This window comes from Barbus barbus (assembly GCF_936440315.1).
Source record: "Barbus barbus genome assembly, chromosome: 2".
Taxonomy (NCBI): Eukaryota; Metazoa; Chordata; class Actinopteri; order Cypriniformes; family Cyprinidae; genus Barbus; species Barbus barbus.
In genome coordinates this window covers 15,396,032-15,422,136 of record NC_136730.1, presented here as the reverse complement: position 1 = coordinate 15,422,136, position 26,105 = coordinate 15,396,032, and the positions used below count along the sequence as shown (strand labels likewise).

The 26,105-nt window shown below is 37.8% G+C and overlaps 3 protein-coding genes across 4 annotated transcripts in view; 1 reads left to right on the top strand and 2 right to left on the bottom strand.

The window, feature by feature from the left end:
- Positions 1-2,180, bottom strand: part of LOC306843229 (arrestin red cell-like) — a gene marked incomplete at its 5' end in the record, with an annotated part of 40,166 nt that extends 37,986 nt beyond the window's left edge. For both annotated transcript variants that reach the window (XR_013781819.1, XM_079374570.1), the window contains one exon: positions 1,943-2,180. Coding sequence is in view for 1 of the 2 variants with exons in the window: in XM_079374570.1 (XP_079230696.1) it covers positions 1,943-1,965 (23 nt within the window). The remainder of the gene's footprint in view (positions 1-1,942) is intronic.
- A 1,189-nt stretch (positions 2,181-3,369) lies between these two features.
- Positions 3,370-7,461, bottom strand: LOC306878107 (high mobility group protein B3-like). Its single transcript, XM_079430228.1, has 5 exons — positions 7,370-7,461; positions 5,336-5,544; positions 5,085-5,224; positions 4,628-4,802; positions 3,370-4,535 (listed from the first exon to the last, which is right to left on the bottom strand). The coding sequence occupies exons 2-5, from the start codon at positions 5,483-5,485 to the stop codon at positions 4,359-4,361; spliced, it is 642 nt and encodes a 213-aa protein (XP_079286354.1). The 5' UTR covers positions 5,486-5,544; positions 7,370-7,461; the 3' UTR covers positions 3,370-4,358.
- A 6,202-nt stretch (positions 7,462-13,663) lies between these two features.
- On the top strand, positions 13,664-25,823 carry LOC306885091 (CD99 antigen-like protein 2). Its single transcript, XM_079441426.1, has 11 exons — positions 13,664-13,928; positions 16,462-16,512; positions 16,953-17,000; positions 17,194-17,268; positions 18,743-18,850; positions 19,551-19,635; positions 21,721-21,788; positions 21,881-21,946; positions 22,043-22,162; positions 22,268-22,333; positions 22,760-25,823. The coding sequence occupies exons 1-11, from the start codon at positions 13,868-13,870 to the stop codon at positions 22,819-22,821; spliced, it is 810 nt and encodes a 269-aa protein (XP_079297552.1). The 5' UTR covers positions 13,664-13,867; the 3' UTR covers positions 22,822-25,823.
- The last annotated feature ends 282 nt before the right edge of the window (positions 25,824-26,105 follow it).

Here is a 26,105-nt window from a genome sequence, read left to right as displayed (position 1 = left end):
TAACCGTTCAAGTGCATCTTTTCTCCATACAATGAAAGTGAATAGGGACTAAGGCTTTCATTCCTCACAACACCTTTTGTGTTTCACTGAAGAAAGTAAGTCATACAGGTTTGGTAGAAAGTAAGGGTTGAACATCAACTGTCCTTTTAACCCTATAACGCCTTCTGTATAATATTTTAATGCCATAATTTGTAAACATTAAAACTTTGCTAAAAAACCTGTTGCACACAATGCCTTCTGCCGTCTGATTGATCATACTTTTTAGTACGTAAAAAACCTGTCAGTATATTTCTAAAACTGTCCACTTGCAGGTTGTGGTACAAATGCTTTTTGCAATCTTTATGATCTTTAGAAAGCAATGCAAGAATGTATTAGTGATATTTCAGGATGAACAGGGTTTACTTAATTAACCATACATTTTTTTAAGGAAGAATCATTTATTTACAAAACATTATCTCAATCGTCATTGTATTGTATTGCATTATGTGCTTTGCCACTCACAATTAAAACTACAGAGCTTTGATTATAAAACTAAACATTTAAATACAATCTTTAATAAGACATATTATTAGAAGATAGACTATAGAGTGACAACTGAAATTAATATGCATTTTTGCAGGTATTCTGTTATACGGTTAAACATCACAAGCAATCAAAATTTCATCTTACTTTTTGATCATATAACATCTGCACTAAATTACATATTTTTGCTCAGCTGGGGCCTCTAAACATTTAGGTGTTTTTCCTCCTTGACTGTGAGCTCCATAAAGCCTGATGTAAATAATGTGTTTTATGTTGTGTCATATATGCAAACTTTAAAAAAAAAAAAAATATATATATATATATATATGAAAGGTTTTATATATATATATATATATATATAGGTTTAAAAAAAATAATTAAAACATTTAATTTCAGAAAAACATTGTCAGGCTTGCGGGGTTAAAAAAACTAACATGACATGTGAATATGAACATGTATTGTGAAAGTACATCGAACCAACATTCAGCCCTCTGTTAAAGCCCAAAATGTAGCCTCCAAATAGACAGGAGGCAGAAAGCCCGTGGGTTTCCTCTCATGATGGTGTGAGCCGTGACATGTAAGCAGAACTGAAGGCACAACTGAGAGAATTGCTGGGTTACTCATCAAACTCAGCGCACGTACATGGTCGCCCACGACTCGACTATCTATCTACACTGCGCCTATAGGGCCTAATCTGCACAGTCAGACAGGCACAGAGAGGTGTTAAAATGAGAATTTAGGCACATCAAACCCCACCGCTTTTCTGCAACAGGAAACGTCGAGGCCTTTTCTGAAAGTTGAGGAAGTGAGCGTGCAGTGATGAGCAGGAATTTCTCGTACTGGGTGCGACAGACATACTTCGGTTTCTGGCAGAGGAGCGGAACATAATACACTGTCTGCTCATTTTCAGTCATGTAGTATTAAAATAACCTGTCGTAGTAAGGGCTTGTTACTCTAGCGAATAAATATGACCAGCCGCAGCGAGCGATGCAAAAAAATATTTATCAGTCACAACTTGGGACCTCAAACAACAAGATAACATCAGCTCGCAGTTGATAAAACGAGCAGTTAAACTACTAAATGCCACACTCCGAAGAGATTTCAATTGCAAGGCTGTATAAGAACAGAGCAGGGCTGTAGCGTGCTGGTCAGTCACCCCACCCTGGGTGAAGTGCAGAAGATGTCCAGTGTGATCATGTTTTTGAGAGCGAGTGCATATCCTGTAGTAACGTTAGGCTACAGATTAAATGTGTACCTCACTCAGATAAACTAGTAACTTAGGTGTCCCACGCCATGCCTCCAGCCTCCGAGGTTTCGGTGGGATTGTTGTTCATAAGGTGGACTGTGAGATTATGATATCGTGACTTCAAAATAAGAAGTCAGAGCCTGAATTGAACCTGCGCTGAAAACTGCTTCTTACCTGGTCCCCGCCTTATCGCCCATCTCCGCAGGCCTTTTCTTTCAATCTGAGGAAGATGCTGTGTAATGGATATCTAACCGAGCCGAGACTTGGAGTAAAGCGGTCCTCCTTTCCTCAATCACTGCCACTCTCGCTGGCTTTCGCAGGGTAGTTTCCGCAGCCCAGAGACGGAAGCCTCTCTTCCCACTCCGCTGCCGCTTCAGACAGCAACAGCAAGCAGCAACTGGGCTTTGACCTCAGAGTTTGATGGGCGTCGTGAGTAGCCAATGAAATGTGGAGAAATCTCTGACGTCATCCCGTGGGTCACCAAATCCGCCCACTTTGCCCTCGGGACTACCAATCAGAAATGTTGTTTAGAGGGAACGTGTGCTGCTTGGTACAGTATGAGGAAAAACTCAAACGTTTACATATTTACGCACATCATATGGCGTGTCCGAGAACCTGTTCAGCGTTTTACGGAGAAACTGTGTTTGTAATATAATTGGCAGGGTTTTGAAGACTTTCAGCTAAATGTCAACCGTTGGAACGTTATAAGGGGATCATTAAAATGTCAAAATGATGAGGCGAATGACATTAAATAGGAAATCAACAGACTGCGTTTGCGAAACGATAGTTAATTTTCTCCTCGACAAACTAATATAGAGCTCTTTTATGACTGCATATGACTCCCATCTAATTTCAGCATGTCCTAATGTCATTATCGAAAGAATTCCCATGATGGCATTATGTAACCCAACCATGAACTCATGCAAACTCATACAATAAAATAGAGCCTTGCGCCATCTAGCGACGGAAATTTAAACAATATGCATATAAATGTCACCAGAGGAATATTCCTGTTAAATATATATCTTAACACAACTGCCGTTGATTACGAGTTGTTGTATAATAATGTGCTTACGTAGACATATTTATAAAATAAGCCAGAAGATTCCTTTAAGAGTTCCTAGAATGAAGAACTTTTAGTTTGAGATCAAACTGAAAATGATGGATTCACAGACTAACCTTTGATGATTTAGAGAACATAGTGGACCACAAGGACTTCATAACACAAGGTCTGGTTGCCCCAAACTGGACTTTTGAGTATCTTGTCTAAGTGTAGTACAGTACATTTGCAAACCGTGATGCAGCTGAGGCTAGTTTTTAAAGTGACGAATAATGATTTCATTTGAAACTATTGCTTATGTTGAAGAAAGAAGTATATATCAGCTTCAAATGCTTTTGTGATTTCAGTATCACTAGGTGCAAGAGCCACTGCTATCATTGCTATAACTTGCAAACTTTTAAACACTTTGGTTAAGGATCTATGGCTGAAGGTGGCCAAAATCATTTCTACACCTATTTTTGTAAGTTTTTCAATAAATCTTGTGCATACAATATGCTAGACATTGTCATATGTTCTTGGTCTACATACAGACATACTCGCCACAAATAAAAATGTTTCAATTTAATTGCAAACCTCAAACATATAAAATGAAAATCAAAGATACAGATAAGTACAGATTTATCATCAGCGTTGTTTCTTACTTTATATTCAACAAAAAAATAAGTATTAAACTAGGGATGCACAATATATCAGTGACCATTTCGATATTGGCCAGTATTGACATTTTATGTTTACATATTATCAGGGCTTATTTTTTTTCAATGCTATAACTTTATATTTTTTATGCCAGATTTATGCCAGCATTTTACACAAAGCAGTATTTCTATAGTGCATTCCTAGATCACACAACAGTTAATATACAGGAAAGATAATACAAATATCTTCCCTACATTGATCATGGATGTGCTAATATATCATGTAGTATAGTAAACAACATATAGCGCACATCCCTGCAACAGGACTAACCGACGTGCTGGTGGCAACTGTTCTTTTGCACTGATTTTTTTCCTAAATTAGACAAGGAAGAGGAAGCTAATGATTCAGCATGAAATGTCCAATATCGGTGCACAGTTACAAACTATGACACCTTTCCACATGCAACATACTACAATCATAAACAATATCTACTCAATGTCAACCATATACAGAGCTACACACTCAGGAGCCTCTTAAACAAACCAACAAAAAATATATATAGGTCAGGGATTTACATATGCAGGAAGGGTATTACAAGTTTAAAGGCCTTTTGTTATACAATTGGTAAAAGGATGCAAAGATGGGCTAGGAAGACACTGGGCTACCATGATGAAGTGAGATCTGACATGTGCACATGCGCTCACACGCACACAAAGCTGGAAGTAAGAAACTGTGATACTAAGTCTCTCACCAACAGCACACAAAACACTCCACCTCTATTAAAACAACAACGGAGCTATGAAAGACCACCAGTGTATTCCGTATCTACTGGAATTTAATGGGAGAGAAATAGTTATTATAATCAAAACTGATAAAACACACAAAAATGGCAGTCTATTCATCGTCATCATATTCATCATCATCCTCTTCTTCATCTTCTTCCTCCTCGTCATCCTCTTCATCATCCATATTGCTCTTCATCATGGGTTTTGGAGCCATACAATTCCCCATCATTCCCATACCCATGGACACACCCCCAGCCTTGCCCTTCGTCTTGTAGTCCGCAACATCCTGTACAAAGAGGAAATATCGTTAAATTTCAAAACACTGGAATAGGGATATGCTACACAATGTCCTACTGAAGCATCTAGATCGAGACATGCCTTTTGATACTTGTCCTTCAGCTTATTGGCCTTTATCAGAAAGGGCTGTTTGGTGGAATCTGTGAGGCTGTTCCACATCTCGCCGAGTTTTTTGGCCACATCTCCGATGCCCAAGCTTGGATACTGAGCCTTGATTTGTGGACGATGTTCCGAGCAGAACAGGAAAAATCCAGAGCTGTTGATCATAAAAGGTGACAAAAAGAATTTATTCATCAACATTTGTAAGATAATGCTTTATAAGCAATAATGTGATATGTTGTGAATATTTTCATTTAAAATTAATAACTATCATTCAGAACCTCTACATAATAAATCATTAAAATGCCAGAATATTAGAATATAAGGGCAAGATAGCAATAAAAACCCTTTCTGCCAGCATCAAATCAACAAAATCCTTCATAATAATTGCATATAGACAGTTTTGGTAATTGAGGTAATGTGTGTCAGGTCTACTCACGGTGGTCTCTTGGGTGCATTGGGATCCTTCTTTTTGCCTCTCTTGCCTCCAGGCATGTAGTGCATCATCTCTTGATCATAACGCACCTTATCCTGTTTGGCCATGTCATCAAACCTGGATTTCTCTTTAACGGACATCGCCTACACAACAAATCAAGAGCATTTTCCACTGAGAATATGAAAGCACTTCTGCACTGCTTTTTTCAATCATTTGAGTCATACAATATTAGAACATTTAATTTCAAATCTAACCTTCCATCTTGCAGAGCATCTTTTGGAGAATTCCGAAAAGCTGACAGGAATCTCGGGGCTTTTCTTCTTGTGCTCCTCTCTGCATGTCTGAACGAAGTAGGCATAAGAAGACATCTTGCCCTTGGGCTTCCTGGGGTCTCCTTTTGCCATTTTTGTGAGATGAGAGGGGCCTATGTCCAATAAACCCTTCTCTTGTGATGTATTTTTATCTAAAATGACAGGAAATAAAGAGCATAAAACAACAGAAAAATTAATAATACATTTTTGGTAAGGTGTGGCTATCAAAAACAGATTAAAACACAAAGTGACCCATTGTACTTTTGTTTTTTTAAATAGTACAACATTTCTTACATCAGTGGGGTACAGGGCTTATTAGACTAAGATGATACACAAAGGGAATTCCAGACCCGTCCTTCTTGCATGGGGGATGTGAACTGATTATTAATGAGGCTGATTTGGTGTTCACAGCCCTTTTTTTAACAATACACCAACTAACAATACACCTTTTATTGTTTGTTATTATTTGCAAAAGTTTGGACTACTCTATTGCACAGACATGGATTGCCTTCATACACAGTCTATTATATAGCAGCACACATGTGAAGACGGTGCTGGTAGCCTATAACAGTGGCTACTAAAACCAGAAAGGCCATCAGCAAGAATAATTCAAAATCCTTCACATGAACGCAACCTCATGACAGAAACTGGTGTTTATTTTTGCAAATCTTTTTCACCTTATTATTATTTAATTTTGAGCTGAATTACTGTTCTTGGTTTAAAGGTGTGCATTACAGCGCTCTGCCTGTTTACAAGCATATAGCGGCCGTTGTATATAGTAACTGGTATAAGCTCTGCCTCGCGCTGCTGTTCTTCATTCATTAAAATGGCTTCTTTGCAGCGCGAGCAAACAGATGGTATTGCAACAAAGCAATACACACCCCCTCGGGTTTAAAAGACGATTCTAGCGACCCAAGGGCTCCAATCAAAAGAAAAACATGTTTATTAACTAAAATAAATGTTGCACTTTTAGTTTAAATGGACTGTTAAAGGCTGTCAGATCATATTTTGGCGTGTTTAACTGTTTTTCTAAGTTGAGCCCTAGCTGTCGCTTGGCGCAGTGCTGCCTTAACAAAGACTACAGCCAGCCATTGCCTATGCGAGTATATCCATCGCGACTGTCAAGCTAGAAAAGATGATAAATCGCGATGTACTGTCTTTATTTTAATCCAAAGACTTAGAGATAGACATTCGAGGGCGAAAACGAAAGGAACGGACAGTTTTGCATGTAAAATGTATGTTTTCTGTCTGAAATTATCCCATCCTTGCTGTGTGAAGGAATAAAGCTGCTCGTCAATGGTCTCAATCGCCAGCCATTTTAATACACGGCAAGCGCGCTTGTTTAAGTTGGAAAAGGAAAAATGCGATAACATGTTTCCAGCGCGTATACAGATCCATATTTGACATAGTAAGATAGAGAGCAAAGAGCAATTGCGTAAGCGAATGATCTTGGAGACGAAAAAATCCATTATGTGAAGATGTTATCGAAATCGGTCTGTATAGAAGAAGGCAGGGTGGTTCATAGACAGGACACAGCGAGCCATATTCAGCAGCGATGCGCGTCAAGAATACAGTCCGGGGAAAAAAATCAGTTTAATAACTTTTAATCTTTCAGTTAAAAGACAGGAAACCATTATTAGAGCTGATAACAACAAATCAGAAAATTGCGCTTGACCTATAAAAATAGTTTGATTTTGTTCACATTTCTGTGATTTATTAGAAATAGGCAATATAGCCATCTCAGAAAGCCCAAATGCAAAAATTGGCAAACAAACTGCAAATATACATAACTCCTTTTTGACCTTCACATATGAATGAATTTATAATAAAATCACACTTATTCTGTTTTAGGGGAATAAATGTTAGTTTCACATTTCATTTAACAAAATATATATAGGCTAAATGTGTATAAAATGATATATTTTAGCTAAAAATAAATGGAATGTGTTCTGTTAAATATTAGACGGTTTTCCATACCTGTGTTGTTGAGTTGATTGAAATCTCGCCACTGTCTTCTCTTCTCTCTCCTCTTTAAACCCCATGCGCTGAGCCTCGCGCTAGCTCAACACGAGACCGGCCTGATTGGCTAGGCAGTCTCGCCGATTCAAAACAACCTCCATTCCTCGCCATTGGGCAGCGCTACATGCACATCTAGCGACGCTTCTTCCAGATTGGTCCTGGCGTGTGGTTTTCGTATGCCCAGCCTCTTTACTTTTGAGGATGCTTAGACAGAAAAACTCTGGGCTTCAGTTCTTGTGCCTTTTAAGTTTAGTTCCAATATATGACACTTTGTCAGCATGGATTTAGAGGATGCTTGGTAAACCTGCAAAGGAATAAACACCAGGTTGCCATTCTTGTACAATCTTTCGATGTTGTATTTTCTTTTGCTTTAACATCTATCGTAGAATAGACCAAAATGCAAAGGATGGATTATAGTCCTGCAATAACAGAAGACTGGGCAAAAGACTTTAACACAATCGTAAGATATAATGTCAGAAAAACAGGAAGGTGCTTCATAACTATAGCATTAATCATAATTACATTATAAATATGAGAAGAAAAAGTTAATAAACACAAAAATGCACTGTGCCTACATAGTATCAATGCAGATAATCATGTGTTCAGCACTGTTAGGGCTATGAGGGTCTAACACATATTTCTTGTATCTCTGTTTATTCAAGCACTGTTCAGTTTTACAGATGTCGGGACACTGCAGGCCTATTAGCTGAAGGCCCCTGACAGATAGATAAAGATGGTTTAATGTTTTATATGCTTTCTAACTGTATGCTGCGAGACATTTCCAGTGTGGTGCTTGAAGTGATATTTACCACGACATAAAACAATTTACCACGACATAAAACAAGACAGAAATGGCAAAGCATTTGCAGATGCACAAGGGACAAGCTTGTCCTGTTATAATATACCATGCAAGGTCCATATATACTTTCTTTGCTTTGATATTTTATAGGATGTAGCAGACTGTAATAGCCCCATTTTGTTTTATATTATACTACATTATTATGATAGATGTCTTCAGTGTTGTACCTGAAGAGAGCAAGACTAGCAAAATTTGGTATTCCATTCAAATCAGGACAGAAAATATATATTTTCACTTGTTTCGTATGCACTTATATGTGATTTTCTCAATGTTTTACACAGTCATGTGCAGGGATGGGCAGTATTTCAGATACATTAAAATGCATATTTGAAATACAAAATACTATTTTGTATTTTTTTTTTTTTTTGTATTTTACTATTTTGTACATTCATCAAGTGAGCTGTAGCTGTACAACTCCATTCAGCATTGGGTGAGCCACTTTTCTGGAATAAGGTGCGGATGTTATGGTGATTAAGCACTTTGAATTACCACTGTGTATGAAATGTGCTATATAAATAAACTTGCCTTGCCTTGCCTGGATGTGTATTGTCATATCTCTCAGCCATGCAGTAATGCTTTAAACACATTCAACAAGCAGCTGGTAAAAAAACTGAATGGTTTTCCAAATTGACTAACACAACTTCTTCCTGATTAGTGCTCTTCTATTATTTCATGTTTTCCAACAGCAAATCTGAATGATGCACCATTTTAACTTTAACACAAAAGGAAGTGCAATAGTCATTAAAAATAATAATCACAGCAATAAAAACAAGGAATTAATAATAATAATAATAATCACAACAATCAAAACAATCAATTTAAAACAAACTATTAAACATTAAAACTCTTCCACACTAAGAGAAAGAACCTTCCAAAACACCCAACTATTCCACTATTTCACCTCCTACTTTGACCATCATAAACCAAACAAATAGAACTCAGAGGTCCTACTTTCAACTGATTAATCAAACACACTTGACTTTCTTTGCCCACATTCTCTTTACCATCACAGCACTTACTTTAACCTTCTGTTTAAACGTTTAAAATTATATAAAATGGATTTAAAATTCATTTAAAACAGTTAAGTTTTACATAAAACAGAGCAATCAGTTAGGACGTAGCACAGTGCTAATTCAACAAATGCACAGCAGATAAGTTTTGAATCTGGATTTAAATGTGGCTAATGTTTTAGCACATCTGATCTCTTCTGGAAGCTGGTTCCACCTGCGGGCGGCATAGTAGCTAAAAGCGGACTCCCCTTGATTTGTGTGAACCCTTTTTATTTCTAACTGACTCGATCCTAATGATCTGAGTGGTCTGTTAGGTTTATATTCAGTGAGCATATCTGCAGTGTATTTAGGTCCTAGGCCATTGAGTGATTTATAAACGAGTAAAAGAACTTTAAAATCAATCCTAAATGTAACTGGAAGCCAGTGTAAGGACCTGAGGACTGGTGTGATATGCTCAGATTTTCTGGTTCCTAAGGTCTGTCTCCAGAATCACCCCAAGATTTCTGATTTGATTTTTAGTTGTTTGACCCCTAGAGTCAAGGTATGCATTCACCTTGGGAACTTCATCTTTGTTTCCAAATGCAATGACTTCAGTTTTCTCCTTGTTTAACTGAAGAAAGTTCTGGCACATCCAACTGTTAATTTCATCAATGCATTGGCAGAGGGAGTCAATGGGGCTGTAGTCATTTGTAGATAAGGCTAGGTAAATCTGGGTATCATCAGCATAGCTGTGAACTGCAATTTGGTTCGTTCTCATTATTTGACTTAGTGGGAGCATATACAGGCTAAACAAGAGCGGTGCAAGAATTGAGCCTTGTGGGACTCCGCATGTCATGGACGTCCACTTAGACTTATGCTCTCCTATACTCACATAATAACCTCTCCCTTCTAAGTATGACCTGAACCATTTGAGTGCCATCCCAGAAAGCCCGACCCAGTTTTCCAGTCTCTCTAAAAGTATTGTGGCGGGAGGAGCCAACGACAGACACAGTGGGCGTGGCGTCAAGCCTCGGAGAGGTTTTTATTAAACAAAATATTAAAATAAAGTGTCCAAAGGGGGGAAAAGTGTCCAAAATAAACAGGGATCTGGTGTCCTCGTTGTGCTGCGGGGCTTGTGAAGGAGGGCAGTGTTCAGGAGGGAAGGGCCCAGGTAAGAGGCGGTGTCCGGCGGCCGCACGCGCTCCCGTCTGGAGGTCCCGGGGCGCGGGTGACGGCGGCTTCTGTGGCGGCTTCGTCCAACTCCTTAATCCCCGGGTGCTCGACGGGATTTCACGGCCCGGCGTCCTGGCCCGACGGCCGTATCACGGGTGCGGTACCGACCGGGCTGCGGGTCCGGCGGCTCGCGTCTCTGGCGGCGGCGGGTAGTTCCCTCTACGCTCCCTTTCCTGGACCCACGAGGACACCAGCGTGCATGCACGGGGAAGAGACCGGTCTCCCGAGGAGAGGCGCGCTCGGTGTTTAAACGGCGGCGGTGATGAGGCTCTATTCTCATCAGGTGCGCCTCATCACACGCCGCCAGCCCTGGCTGTTTCAGCGCCCCTCCTCTCTCACACACCCACTCCCGTCGGGAGCCTAGTGAAGGGCGGCGAATAAGGGACGGGGTGGTGATGATGGACAGGGGGGAGGCAGCCGACTCGTCACAGTATGTTATGATCGACAGTGTCAGATGCAGCACTAAGATCTAGTAGTACCAGCACTGATATTTTGCCATAATCAGAATTAAAGTGAATATAATTTATTATCTTAATGAGCACTGTCTCTGTGCTGTGATGCGCTCTGAAACCAAATTGAAAACTGTCAAGATATCCATTTGAGTTGAAGTAGTTGTTCAGCTGATTAAAAACTACCTTTTCAATAATCTTACTTATGAAAGGAAGATTTGATATTGGTCTATAGTTGCTCAATATGGTGTTATCAAGATTGTGCTTTTTCAGAAGGGGCTTAACAACTGCAGTTTTCATGGAGTTTGGAAAAGTCCCAGAAAGAAGTGAGGCGTTCACCGCTTATTTTTAATTTATTTTTAATTTTTTTAATTATGCAAGTAAAAAATGTGACAATGTTTACATGTACCAAATACATAACCCCATGGACCAAACATATAGCATATAAGAGAAAAAAGAAAGAAAAAGAAAAAACACTAAGTTTAGAAGGTGACAATATTTACATGTGCCAAAATGTAGAAACACTTGAACAAACAAACATATATACTGATGGCCAACATTACAAGTCTGTTCTGATTAACTCCTGTATTTACATTAATATGTCTATAAGCATGCATGTGTGTGTGTGTGTGTGTGTGTGTGTGTGTGCGTGCATGCGTGTATGTGTTTGTGTGTGTGTCAAGTCAAGTCAAGTCACCTTTATTTATATAGCGCTTTTAACAATACAGATTGTGTCAAAGCACTTAACAGTATCAAATCGGAGGATAGAGTGTCAGTAATGTATAATAAATAATAAGATTAAATATAATAAATAATAACAATAATAAATAATAATTAAATATAAGATAAAGGCATTTCATTATTGAATTCAGAGATGTCATTGTCTAGCTCAGTTTAGTTTAAATAGTATCTGTGAAATCAAATTGACGATAATCGCTAGAAATTAAGTGTCTAGGGTTGGGGAAGAAAGCATACAACTGAAATAGTATCATAATAGATTGATAACAGATATAAGTAGTGTAATAAATAAATAAATAAAGACAAATAATAATAATAATAGAGACAACAAATGTTTTTACCAACAATAATAACCATAATAATGTTAATCATAATGATAATAATAATAATGATTTCATCAAAACTGGGAAAGGGTGGAGGACAATGAAGAGGGCAAGTAAAAATAATAATATTAATAATATTAGTATTGAATTATAAATGAATAAATGTTTAATTATTGGGGGGGGGGGGTGCCTCCGATCCCACCGTGGCTATGACATATCAGAATTTAACTCCCCAGCCCATGTCACGCCCCAACGGGGATGCCAGGGAAGGATGCTGCAGGGCAACAGGGCCCAAAGCCCCCCCATCTCCCCAAACATCAGCCATCCCCGGCCACTACCTACATACCACACTTATCTATTTATTTATTTATTATCTAATTAATTATGTTTTTAATGTGTAGATGTGTATATGTCTCAGCTAGTTTGTGATGCATTAAAACAGTGAGACGTATGGTGCAGCCTTGGCCAGAGACCCGTTACGACCCCTAGGCGTTCACCACTTCTAAAAGATCAGCTTCTAAACAGTTAAGCACACTATTGAAAAAAGATGTGGGAAGTGTGTCAAGATAGCAGGTTGACAATTTAAGTTGCTGTACTATTTCTTCCAAAATTTTGCTATTAATTGCTTCAAAAACAGACATAGTTACTTCTTTTTGAAATTGCGGTCGAATCTGTGTGGCCTCTACATAACTGGACGATGTGCCAATCGCCTTTCTGATATTATTGAGAAGGAAAGCTCATTGCATTTGATGTCGGAAAGCATTTCACTGCGAATCTGATTTGGGGGGGTTTGTTAGTCTCTCCACAGTAGCAAAAAGAGTGCGAGTGTTGTTTAAGTTACTGTTTATGAGGTTTGAGAAGAAGGTCTGTCTAGCTGTGGCTAGTTCCACATTGAAAGCATGAAGGCCGTTTTTATAGATGCTTTAGTGAATTTCTAGTTTCATCTTCCGCCACATCCGCTCAGCTTTTCTGCATTGTCTTTTCACACTCTGAACTGCTGTTGATTTTCTTCATGGTGACTTTTGTCTGCCATTCTTCTTGCAGACTTTCACGGGAGAAATATCATCAATAACATTCTTAACTTTTGAGTTGGATGAAATGTTTAGACCTCTACTGATGAGTAGATCTAGAGTGTGTCCTCGATTGTGTGTGGGTCCAAAGTGTTTAAAGCAGTTATAATTTCTTTATAGTTTTGATTTCTGCATTATCTATGTGAATATTAGAATCCCCTGCAATAGCAAAACAGTCAAACTCTAAGGAAATCATTGATAACAGTTCTGTGAACTCTTCAACAAAGGCTGGAGAGTATTTTGGAGGCTAATTAAAACTTTTGACTATAGGCCATAAAATATAGATCCAATTGTTAACCTAACATATAAATTATTAAATGAAGTCAATTGTGCAAGTCACTTAATTATTCAGAGACGCACAATTATCCTAATTCAGACATTCCAAGTGAATAGCCAAACGCACGAGAGAGGTCATCTTATCTCTTCGAGCAACTAACTGCGCCTATTCTACATTCAGCCGGTCACAAAGTTCACTAGTATGTTAACATAGCTATCATTTATTTGTAGCTAAAGCAAGAATAATAGGTAGGTTCGTCTATTCATAAAAACAGTGCGCTCTGAGTAAAAAGCTTAAGGAACCGCCCTAAAGCCGGTGTGGAAACGTGATCTAACATGCGGCTGTGAATCTCGTGCTCGCTCATTCACTGCAGACTCTCGCGCAGGCTTTACTGATCAAAGTGAGGAGCTACGACTCTTAAAATAACCTTAGGCCCCAAGGGCAAAGAGTCATATATACATCATCTACTGCCAATATTTAATATCGCTGTAATCCCGGTGCCATTTCGGACTTTCAACATGGGGAAAAAGCTCTCGACATGGACGCTTCTAGCGGTCTTTTCTCTGCTGGTAGTGAAAGGTAAGCGCTGCGCCCCTCTTTGTTGAACCCGGTGCCATGCCTACTTCATCATTTTTGTCGGCACCGCAGGCAAGCATTGATTTAAAGCATCTAGACTTCGACTTTAATGTAGCCTCCTTTTTTATGGAGAACACGGGGTGCAGGAATCACATAAATGCGTTTTAACATCTGTCTGGGTCTGGATCATCTGTCTGGGTCGAGCCATTGCTACGGCGCTGTGCATGACATGCCGAGGCTCAACAAATCATGTTTATCTAAGTACGAAGAATTAAATTGACTGTATTGCGTGGTGAAACATTTTAAATCTGTCCGTTAAGCATATTAATGAGGATGAGAAGAATATACAGTAACACTAACTGTTCTTGACTACTGAATATTAATAGGGCATCGCTAATATTAATCTCTTGTATGTTATTTTGGTTCTCCTTGCACAAAGATGTATTTAGGACTATTGAAGATGTTGCTATCAATACGTTTTGAGCAATGTATATCACATATATTTGTATTTTGATGATGTTTCGCTTATTTTATCGTCAGGTATATCAAATGCAAATTATATTAATATTATACCAACTTGTAATATTTTAGTATTGTGTTTTGCAGCCCTCATTTTAACAGAAAATCTAAAATTATCTAACGGCATTAATTATGTTTTATATTTGGGCTTGAAATAAAATCAAAACTATACTGTGCAGTAGGCCTACGGCTTGAAATTAAATATATTCACAGAACAGTATTATTTCCACATAGTCTCCTCATCCTGGCACGGTACAGGTAGGCTACGCTGGGAGGCTTGGAGTCAGAGCGCATGCGCATACGAAGCCACAATGCGCCCAGGTACAGCATAGGAGTTTGGAATTTTTTGGAGACTGCGGAAGATAGGAAGATACCATCATTTTATGACAGGGGGTTACGGTCCCCCCTCTGTTGGTGTGAGGCACACACGTGTTCAGTGTCAAAGATTCCATGCTTGTATGAGCAAAACCACGTAGGCGTATGAAAAACACTGACATCCTTTTCTGAAAAACACTACTTCGTATACTCTTTAGAAGCACGGATGGTATATTGTATAAAAATCCCCTGACCAAACCGCTATTGAAATGAATGAGGAAAGCCAGCGTCTGCAGTTCTGGCAGGGGTAAACTGCTCCTCCCCTTTTCCTGTCAGCCACACCCCGCTGCTGTATATATAATTAGATACATGTTTACACTCCCTTACCTGAAAACTCATTGAATATGTATGAGCATATAGTTTTACCACTGTTTTAGGTGTTAGGTTCATGTTTTGAAATGTTTTAATTTTAATTCCAATATATTTGTCAGTAATTTATCAATATCTGAATAACCAGTGAAACCTAAAATGAAAACATATTAACTAATGTACTGTATTTAAGACCATAGGTATCTATTGTGAATGGGAAAAACATCAGATAGATTAACTGCTGTCACATGATGTATTGATCACATAACAGTGTGCCAATGCTGAGCTGGCTTTGGCAGTGCTGCATAAGGGTAGCTGTTGCTTTTAGCTTTTAGCTAAACCTAATTGTGCACTAAAACTATAACTGAACATGGAAAAAAGGCAGAAGAGGCAGGCAGAAAGAAAGAAAGAGGAATTTAGAAAAGGACAGTGGGATTGACAGATTAAAAGAGACATATAGAGAAATAGTAAAGCGGCCCCCATGGAGTGTTACACCACATTATCTGTGACCCAGTGCTAAAAAATATATGGCAGACATTCAATGCATAAGACATGGAGAGTTGAGTCTGGCGTATTACAGAAGAAACTATTTAGAAATATACTACCAAAAATGACATATGGGGAAAGAATCTTTACAGAAACATTTTTCGTTGTGTAGTACATGAACACAAAAGATTCTTTGTCCCTTTGTGCTTGAAGAATGCATTTGTAAGCTGTCATTTTCTTGTCTTTGTTAAAATTCCAGAATGCAGCGGTGCTACTGTGGAATTTGTATAAAGAGTCTTTAGTAAAGCTGGGCATCCGATCCAGTTTTAGCATTAGCTTCCATCATCTGAGATTACTGCAGGCCTTGGATGATCTGTGTAAACAAAATCATTCATTTATGTAAGCAAAAAGGTACATCACACACACACACACACATCAACGTATCTCTCATATGAGAAGACTTTCTTTGACAGCAGAAAGGGTGTGGCCTCAAAATTAAAGGTGAATGACCTAACAACACCAGCATAAATAATAAAAATTAAATTTAGCTGAAATACATAATACATGGATGGAACAGTTATGATGTTATATTGATTGTTTATATTGCAAAGGGTGTTGCACAGTGGTACAAAGAACTGCAGAGTGAAGTGGCCATAGCCGTGCTTTATCATGAATATAACAGCTGTTTACCAATCAGAATCAAGGACTGAAACTTACCGTCTTATAATTATTTTTATGAACATGTGTAATGTGTGTTCAGGCATGATTTACATAAATACAAATTACATGCTCGTTCATTATTTGAATGCTCATTTAGTGTTTGCTATTTATTTTGTGTGTTTTGCAGGATTAAATCAGGATCTGAACTTGGCAGATGCATTTAATGAAGATGGACCAAGTGAGTATGACAATTATAATGATGACAGCAGTATATTTGTAATACTGTACGGAACTGCTTTACACTGTACAAAAAGTCCTGTTCTTTTTACAGAAAAAGCTTTGGTTGGCAGAATAATTCTGTAAAAATACAATGAAATGTAAACATTTATAAAACAACACTGTAATTTACAAAAAAAAAATAATGTTCAAAATGTTCACTGTAAACTGTTTACTTGTTCTTTTTCACTTCCACTGTACATTTAACAGTATTTTACATTTATTGTAATGTTAGATCTATTACAGTTTTTCACCGTAGCAAGTTAACTTACCAGTAACCAATTACAGGTTTTTACTGTAGCAATGTTAGTCTGCTACACTGTTTACAATAATATTTTTAGCGTAGTGTCAGACGGATTTTATTTTGTATATTAAATTAACTTTTTTTTTTTAATTCTCCAGCTGCCCCACCACCCAAAGTGGACCCACCAGGTGGTGCAGGAGGAGCAGGTGAGGGCAATCATTGTTTGTTGTAATTAATAGCACTGTAATAAGCAGAGCAAATGCTGTTAAATGAGCCTTTCAAAATTAAATGATGTGATCATTTATCACCTTATATGACTTCATAACAATTAAAGGAAATTACTTTAATCAATACCTTATTTAAAATAATTTGACAAAATGATGTTAATTTGTTCAACAGTGAAACCGAGTCTTAAACCTGTTAAACCCACAGTCAAGGAACCAGCAAAGCCCAAGCCCAAGCCCAAGCAATCAGGTGAGAGGCACTTTATGTATCTCAAATGCTTGTTCTGCTTGAGATGAATGTAAAACAAATATCCCTACTAACCTTCTTCAGTAACAACTGGAGCTGTTAACATCTTTGAGTGCTAATACATGTATTTCGTCGCTGTCGGTCGGAAACCTCCTATGTCTAAATTTTGTCAATTTCATATTTTTTCGCAAATCAATGCTATTGGTCAGTCCACACGTGGGTCTGTTATTTTTACAAATTATTAACCAATCTAAAGTGTTGAAAATAGCTTGAGAGCAAATCTCTTAACTCCATTGGACACTTCAACTGTATGAGAAGTCTCGTAACTCCACTTCTTCTTCACTCCGCGGGAGCCTCGCGGCATTATGTCTCCTCAAGATTGAAAGTCGCAACGAATCCTCGTCGAGCAACACGTCCTCTGAGGTAAATGTCCTCAAAACACTAGTTATTCATGATTCAGTTATATGACTTATATAATAACATTGTATATATTATATTTAATCTCAATCCGTTTTTATGGGAGTAAAAAGGGCTGTCTACTGGCGCCAAGCAAGCCTATCTTTGGATAACTCTGTCTGTTTTTTAGACAATAACGAGTGAAAATAGTTAGGTTAGATACATTTGAGTAGGCCTGTTTTGTTAAAAATCGATAGCTGTAATTCTTCGGTGCAGATGGAAGCCCGTGAACCATGAAGGTAAATTTGCGAGCAGATTAGGCTAATTTCCACCTATTAGACAGCCTAGTCAGCTCATCGTTTTTGTGTATTGCATCACTTATAGCTCTTAAACCTTTAAAACAGAGTTTAGGAAAATGTATGTAACCACAGTCATTAGCTTTGGTTAACTATTGAAGCCTTTTCTCTTGTCAAAAGGCTCAATGAAACCGCAGACTTTGATGAACACTGCTGGCAGCAGCGACGTCTGTGTCCGTACCATTCTTATCAATGACAGCGTAATCTCGTATCTCCCTGCTCCCAAATCATAAATCTTGTATCTCTGATTAAACATGATTTTGGGGAAATGTTGTGTTAATGTTGGTACACAACAGTATATGATAGCAATATAAGGTATAATACCAACTTTAACGATACAATGTTTAATAACTCCAAAAATATGCCGTTTTCGTTTTTTAAATTTCATGAAAAATAATGGTTTTGGAGATGCGAGGATTCCGCCTGACAGTGACGATTTGTGTCTTGTGTTATGAGGAGTCTGCAGGACATTTACCCTGATAGGAAGTTCTTAAAGCTCATATATTTGTCTAGGCCAAAAAACTTTGGGTATGGTGCAGTTTAAGTTGGGGAGTAGCCGATTTTGAATGTTGAAGAATGTATACTGTAAAAGAAAAATCTCATGAATACTTATTACTGTATTTTGGTGCTTACTAATCAGTCTTGATCATAGGTTTGAAGACCCAGCACCCCCTGTATGTCAAATGCTTTACAATACTAACATATTAACTAACCTCCACTAACAGAAGAGCCATTCACTGATTTGTTTGGCGCCACCATTCGGCCGGGCCTGTTGCCCCGAACACCCCCTAGTCCTCTCCGAACCTCTGTTCCCCCTCGGAAAGCCCAGTCTGGTTTGTACCGTGCTGTCAGTTTCCCTGTAGAACCGTTCATCGTGTTTGTGCCCGTGTTTTTTGTCATGTAGATATGTGTATTCAAAGCAAGTTTTGAAGTGGGATGAAAGGCCAAAATTATTAAATATATTGTTTAACAGTATTCTTTGAATGAGTCTAGTAATAAATACGATCATGGATTGTGTAGCATCATTTAGCATATAATGCTCTGAATGTTCTTCCCTATTTAGACAAAACAGAAGGCACAGTCTCTAATAATACATTATTACTACAATGCATACCTTTCATACATTTCAGCAAATAAAAAAACATGCTTTAGCTTGTACTCATTTGATGTAAATTATAATAGAATTGCGGAATCTAAAATAGGTCGTGGCCACAAGCACAGATTTTCTGGTGGATGCCAACTCAACTCCTTCTATGAATTTATCCAGGGCCAGTAATTACACCCCAATATCACAGTACAATATGATCACATCCTTTACATTTATCTTCATTGTCATCTTGTCTTGTGAGATTGTGTGGGTTCTTCATTGCATTAAATTTGAGGCATTTAAAAGCTTTGTTTTGTTTCAAACATTCACATCTCATATTACAAACAAACCATCTGTTTTTCATTGTCACGTAGCCATATTAAAATAACAATTAGTACTATGCATATTTAATTCGTTATGTAGTAAGTAATTCTTTTGACTTATAGAATTTGGGGATTTGGATCTTGAAGACGCCCTGAAGCCCGACAATGACATCAGAGGAAAGGGCAAAGACTCTGGCAAAGGCGGTAGGTATTTTTCTGTTTACTCACTTTTACCTTTCTCCATATTTCCTTTTTTGCAATTTTGTGGTTCAGACAGACATAATGTAACATTCTGCAGAGCAGAATGCACGTCCGGATAAAACTAGCCCGTTAAACTGAGTTGTCATATAAGAACTCATGATGAATGGTTTAGGCCAATATAAACTGCTTCATCATAGCAGACTTTGTTCAACACTCGGTGAGTTCAAATAAAATTTCTCCGCTCAAGACACTGTTTCTACAAAAAGAGATATGAATGCACAAAAATAGTACAACAAAAAAAGATGAAGGGCCCTCTGTTTCCTATCAAAATATCACATATTGTGCATCACTATCTATTTTGTCCATTTTCTGTGTAATCTTGAAGGTAATCAGAGGCATAACCAAAAGAATCACACAATAAAGTCTCCCTTACACAATAATATCACCCTTACAATCTATCACTGGGAAATTTAGGGTACTGTGTTGCTAATCATAGATTAACCCAAGCTAGCCAGGCTTGATGGCATCTCCTGTCCCTGCCAGATAAAGACCACGGAGGAGGGGGCCGTGATGACGGCAAACCCAATAGCAGAGGTGGAACTGGTGGTAAGAAATAGAGTAACCGCTTGGGAAACCCCTTCTACCACCCTCTTCCTCTCTCTTCATCTTCTTGGCTGGAAAAATCACCCTTTGTACCCACAAAACGAAACTGATCTCACCATTATTAAAATCTAATCACTGTCTGATTTCAGGTCAAGGCTTTTTAGAACTGAAGCATTAACCTAGTGATCGCCATGGCTCCTGATCTCTTGCATCTTGACTTTGCATGGATTTTGGTTTAATCAATCAGATTGCTAGTTTCATTGCTTCCTCTAGATTATATGCAGCAGTAGGGCTGGGTATTGATGCAGATTTCATGAATCGATTCTGAATGACAAGCTTTTGATTAGATAAGACAAGCTTTTTGATTAGACATTCAATTCAGATCTCAATTTAATTCAATATTAGTTCATTTTGAAATATTTTATGTCTATGTCAATATTTAAAATATAGTTTTTCTGAAGGAAAATTATTCTCTCTGAACTAATGCTGTGAATTATACAGGGAACCCTTTACATAGTACTTCACTATTATATTTAACAACATAGATTAAATTCAATTGCTATTTATTTTTAGGTAATAGCCAATATTCGAGAAATAAATAATCGTAAATAATCATCATCATTTTTCATTTGGTTTGAAAAAACTTGAAAACATTGAAAAAAGGATGTCTTTGCTTTCTGAATTGGTTGTTTTGTAATGACAGATTTGACAGATTTATTCAAATAGCCATTACATAATTTCTAGATCAGGAACGTGTTAAGTAAAATTGAATGAATATTAATATAGTACATATATTTATCAAAACGCTCCTCTGTTTCTTGCTAAATAAAGTTACGGACATTAAATTGCTTTCCTGAGGTCAACGTTAGGTGGTATTGTTTACAAGCTGTTTTAATTAGATCTTGAAGCTCTGACTTAGCAATTACATGAGACATGATACATCTCAGTAAGTTGTACTGTATCTTTCAACATACTTTATAATGTCAATTCATGTTTATTTCATGCTATAGCTTGTAGTAAAGCAGAAGAGATAATCGGTTCGCTCACACTCCTTGCAGTAGTTGCGTTGAACTGCAAGTTAAGAGTGTGTTAGACGAATGCATTGCATCTTCGTGCAAGGTAAACAAGAGGGTGCCATCTAGAGGAGAATACTGATAATAATAGGATTTACTTTAATTAAAACCAGTAGTATCGTAAATTCAAATTTTTGCAGAAATAAATACAAAAAAAGTTTGATTTATCTTGAAAATCAATATTAAATCAAAATATTTTTTGGCCCAGTCCTAGTTGGCAACTCAGCTTTCTGTTTCCTGCAGTGTTGGAGTGCTGGGCTTTTCCTCTTTTGGGGTCACAAAAGCTTCACCTTTGTTTAGATCACGATGGGTCTCTGATTGAATGCTGATAGGATTAGCAAACCCAAGACTGAGCCATGCATGAGTACTTTTCATGTTGTCCCCAGGCTAATGGTCTTTTCTAAATTCTCAGGTAGTGAATTCTCAGACGATGACCTTGTGGATGTGGGCAATGATAACTCTTACAAACCTGACAAAGGCAAAGGTGACAAACTTAAACTGCCTGACAGATCCTCACATTGTGGGACATGTCAAATGAAAGTAGGAGTGCCATTTGAAATGTTCATATTTCTACAGGTGGAAGAGGTGGAAGCAGCGACAGAAACAGTGGCGGTGATTTGGACTCTAATGATGACAACTACGGTATGATTGCGTTAAATAGTTTTAGGGCATTAGAAGAAAATTCTGTATATTGGTACAGTTAAATCTTTTAATATTGGCCAATGTGTTCATTCATAGACACCATGGCTGAGACTGGAACCATTGCTGGTATTGTGAGTGCCGTTGCTATGGCTCTGGTTGGTGCAGTGACCAGCTACATCTCCTACCAGAAGAAGAAGTTTTGCTTCAGCGTACAGCGTAAAGCCAAATACACTTTTTTTTTTTTTATTGTTCCACATTAGTAAAAAAATTAGTTTTGTATTTTTCCATGCGTTCATAATCACATGCTTTATCTTTCCACAGAGAGTCTGAATGCAGATATGGTGAAAGCAGATGCCCCAGATGCTGTAGTTGCACAGGAGCCACAAGGTATTATGTTGCATTTATGAGGCAAATGTCTTCATGTAAATTTTTTGGGTGAAATTTAAAGGGTAAATTCATAGATTTTTAACCAGCATTGTATTGTTAAATGTCGGCAGAATAAGTAATGCATGATGCAAATTATTTTTACTTGCACTAAGATATCCCAATTATTTGCCAGTAAAAGTCTGCCAGACCATACTTCCCCATCTTGCCAGTGGTGAATTTTATCATTTGTATTTTTTGTAAAATTTTCATTCCTTTTGTTCATTTTTCTAACATATGTTGTGGTCTTAGACTGACACTTACTGGCGTGGATGTAGTATGGTGCAAAATCAGTTTAGTTCAGTTCCGTTTAGTCTTAAAATTGCTAAATATATATATACACACTTGACAGAATGATTAATAACTGCTTTATTTTCCTTCCTACTCCAGTTCAACAAACTCTTCTCCAGCCACCCAATGCTGAGCCGCCGACAGAGGAAAATGCAGTGTAATCTGAAATGCATCATCCAAACTAAGGAGGGCGCAGTTCTAAATCATTGTTCTCCAATTTGAATGCCACTGTATTTCCTAGCGCATTTGCACCACAATGCCCTTTTTTAAGTACCAATGTGACTGTTTAAATCAACATTAAGTTTAATATTTTTTTTAAACTCTATTTGAACTGTTCACATGCAACAATGTAGTAAGCCTGTTTGCAATAATATTGCTATGAAATGGAAAACACCTAATAATTTTCACATTATCTGCTGAGACCCAAGAAATCCCACTTGGGTCTTTTTACAGAGGCCCATACAAAGAGTCCTACAGACACTGCGCTACTGTATTTTTGTTTGTCAGTTTAGCTCATCATTCCTATTGTGCACAAATGCATATTAATGAACAGTGACACGAATGATTAATCCAAGGTTTACAAAAACAGCTGATTGGATAATCATAGAAATCTGCTTTTAAAGGTCAAGGCTGTTTTCCTTACGCTTTCACAGCAAGACAGGCTTAACAGATCAGTTGCTGTGGAAAAAAAAAAGATGAAGGATTTGTGAAGGTTTTTTGTTGTTGTTGATGTTTTAACATCAACATCTGTATATATTTGCCTTGCTTTCACAGAGCAATGTGAAAAGATTGTTACACATATATGCAGGTTTTTGTGTCTTAGTGAACTTTTTACTAGAGTGACTTTGAGGAAAAAAAACTAACTGAAGTCAAAAACTAACCAACAGCTGCTTTCTTCTAATTTGCTTTAAAAAATGAAACTATGGCTAAAATGGGTTTAACTGTTAAGATGTGTTGACGTGTGTTGATGAAGAAGCCGTGTTGACTGCTTTTATGTGTTAGTTGGATGCCATTGGTTGCGATTCCTTCTTTTGAGGAATAGTTTGATTCGGCGTGATCAGAATGAGTAGATACATTAGCGTGAAGTAACTTGTGGGTGGAAGTAACCGAAGTTGTGTTTTCATGTTAGCGCAATACTTAGTCTAGTAACTCTTCGTATTGCTAATTCTGATCCATTGCCTTTTATGGGATTTTAAGGGGTTAATGTGCTTGTATATCGCATACCGTTTCCAAGTTTGTACTCAAACCGTTGTATCAGTGTATCTCTATTTACACTTGTAGCAGTAAATTTACATAAATGTTTGTGCCCCCCACTCTTTTTGGATTACGGGGAGTGGTTTTTTTGCCCTAGCTTAGTGTTTGTATTGTTTGTAGCATGTTTGAGCTTTCGCTTTGAGACTTTTTAGAGACCTGTTACACCCTCGCTAGTTTTGCTATTGCCTTAATGAGTCCCCAGCTGCTTTCCCGTTTTGCTAATTTTCCCCACTTCATTTGGCAAGGGTCTGGCGTTTGTGCCACAGAACTTGTCCAGAGCCCTCATTTCTCTTGATTTGGAAGGCCACCATCTAGAAATGGCAAGTTAGCAAAACAGGATTAAAAAGCGGCTCAGTCCTTACCATCCTCTCCCCCACTTGAGATGCTCCAGATTTTCCTGTAGCTGTTGTTTTTCACTGTGAATTCAGGTGCACCTTTGTTACCCTCAAACCCAAGCCCTCGCCAATGGTGCTTTCCTTCCCAATGCCTTACCACGCTAACATTAGGGAAGACACGCTAGCTTACTAACACAGCACTAACAGTCACGACCGTTAGAAGGGCTGCCTCACTTGAATGTCTACAAACTAGACGTACTAGGTTACGTACGTTGTTCCAGTTTAAAGGTGTGGTCACATTCTCTGAAATTTCACAGGCAAAAATGTCCAGCGTCAAATGCTGTTTGCTCACGCAAATCACTTTCAAACCAAGTGGCTTTCTGTTGATTTGAGTGACTAACTTGCATTGCGAATTTTGCGCGCCAAAATCATTTAGTCTTGTGCAAAATTGCTGATCACATGGATTCTTGTTGAAATTACACCTGCAAAAAAATTGCCAAACACCAGTAAATGTGACCTCACATTAACACTATTGCAGTTTAAACACATCTGAAATATTGTTTACTCGCCCAAGATAAAGCAGATTTACAAGTCTTGCGAATGGTAATGATGTCAGAGACATATCGGCACAGAATGTTGCCTGGTACTTTCCTTTAAAGGCGCGTCCTACCAAGGCTTTGGTAGAGTATCTAGGGTGAAAATCAACAAAGAGAATGTTAGCTGAATGTAACTCTTTTTACTGCTTTGGCTACCAGAACAATGTAGCTTTTTTTGGTGCTACACTTGTTAGAAACGAAGAACACCAAAGATGAAATGTGATGGTTTTGCCTTTTTGCATGTTCTTTGACTTTGGTGTGAGTCTAGTGATCCAGTGGAATGAATTTGAAACAACTGAGTGAAAGGTACAACAGTCTCGGTTAAGGCAAATGTGGAAATTCACAAGTGTCTTGAACATTTTCAACAACATTATCACCTGTTTGTGTTGAACTGCTTCCAGACTTGTTGCTTGACTGTTAAAACCTCCCTATTTCCTTCTAGTAGTCTAGTAGGTACTAGTAGTTCATATGGTGGATGTTGCATTTGTAAGGATCTCTGGGCTCTCTCTGGTGTCATTTGGCCAGTATAGTTGCAATTTTGTCAAAACAAGGGTGTACGCGCTGAACTGTACAGATATGCATGTTTTGGATTCTAGCTGTAGATATTAAAGGTTTTTCTTGTGCACTGGATTTATTTATTAACTTGAAAAATGTGTTATTGGGACATACGTTTCTGAAGTGTCTTGATTTGCACTGCCAGAGATCAGACTGTAATGCTGTAGCTTTATCTGTCATGTTTATCTGAACCGAAATTCGGCTTTGATGTGAACCTCAGAAATATTGACTTTCAGTTTATATCAGTGCCTGCTCACTCAAATACAGACTGTGAGGAAAACACAATTAATTACACAGATATCAACTGGCAATCCTCTTCTAGACATTTTAATATTCAAATGTACTCAAATTTCACTCTGTATGTCACTTGGTGGTAAAAGATCAGCATAAAGAAACTCAATAATAAACCATTTATCTTGTCTTTGATTCAGGTTGCAAGTTTCTGGAGTCAATTTTTTTTAACAGAAGTAAAAAATGTCTGTATAAAGAATAACCAGGGTTGCACAAACACAAAAATACACTCAATAAAGAAAAAAGAACAAATACACAATATATTATTTTTAAGGTGCATTATAATTATTACATACATTTTTTTAAACATTATGTCAAAAACACCCAGGATTCTAATTAAATAGGAATGGCTTAAATATGGGAGGGAAATTTTGGACATGTACAAGTTAAAATGATTTTTTATTGTTTTCTATT

Excerpts from the sequence above, each read along its gene's own strand:
- LOC306878107 (XM_079430228.1), bottom strand. The coding sequence starts at position 5,485 with ATGGCAAAAGGAGACCCCAGGAAGCCCAAGGGCAAGATGTCTTCTTAT. Across the intron at positions 5,225-5,335 it reads GATGCTCTGCAAGATGGAAG|GCGATGTCCGTTAAAGAGAA; the intron begins GTTAGATTTGAA and ends TTTGTTGTGTAG. Across the intron at positions 4,803-5,084 it reads AATGCACCCAAGAGACCACC|CTCTGGATTTTTCCTGTTCT; the intron begins GTGAGTAGACCT and ends TATGATCAACAG.
- LOC306885091 (XM_079441426.1), top strand. The coding sequence starts at position 13,868 with ATGGGGAAAAAGCTCTCGACATGGACGCTTCTAGCGGTCTTTTCTCTG. Across the intron at positions 17,269-18,742 it reads GCCCAAGCCCAAGCAATCAG|AAGAGCCATTCACTGATTTG; the intron begins GTGAGAGGCACT and ends CTCCACTAACAG. Across the intron at positions 21,947-22,042 it reads CTCTAATGATGACAACTACG|ACACCATGGCTGAGACTGGA; the intron begins GTATGATTGCGT and ends GTTCATTCATAG.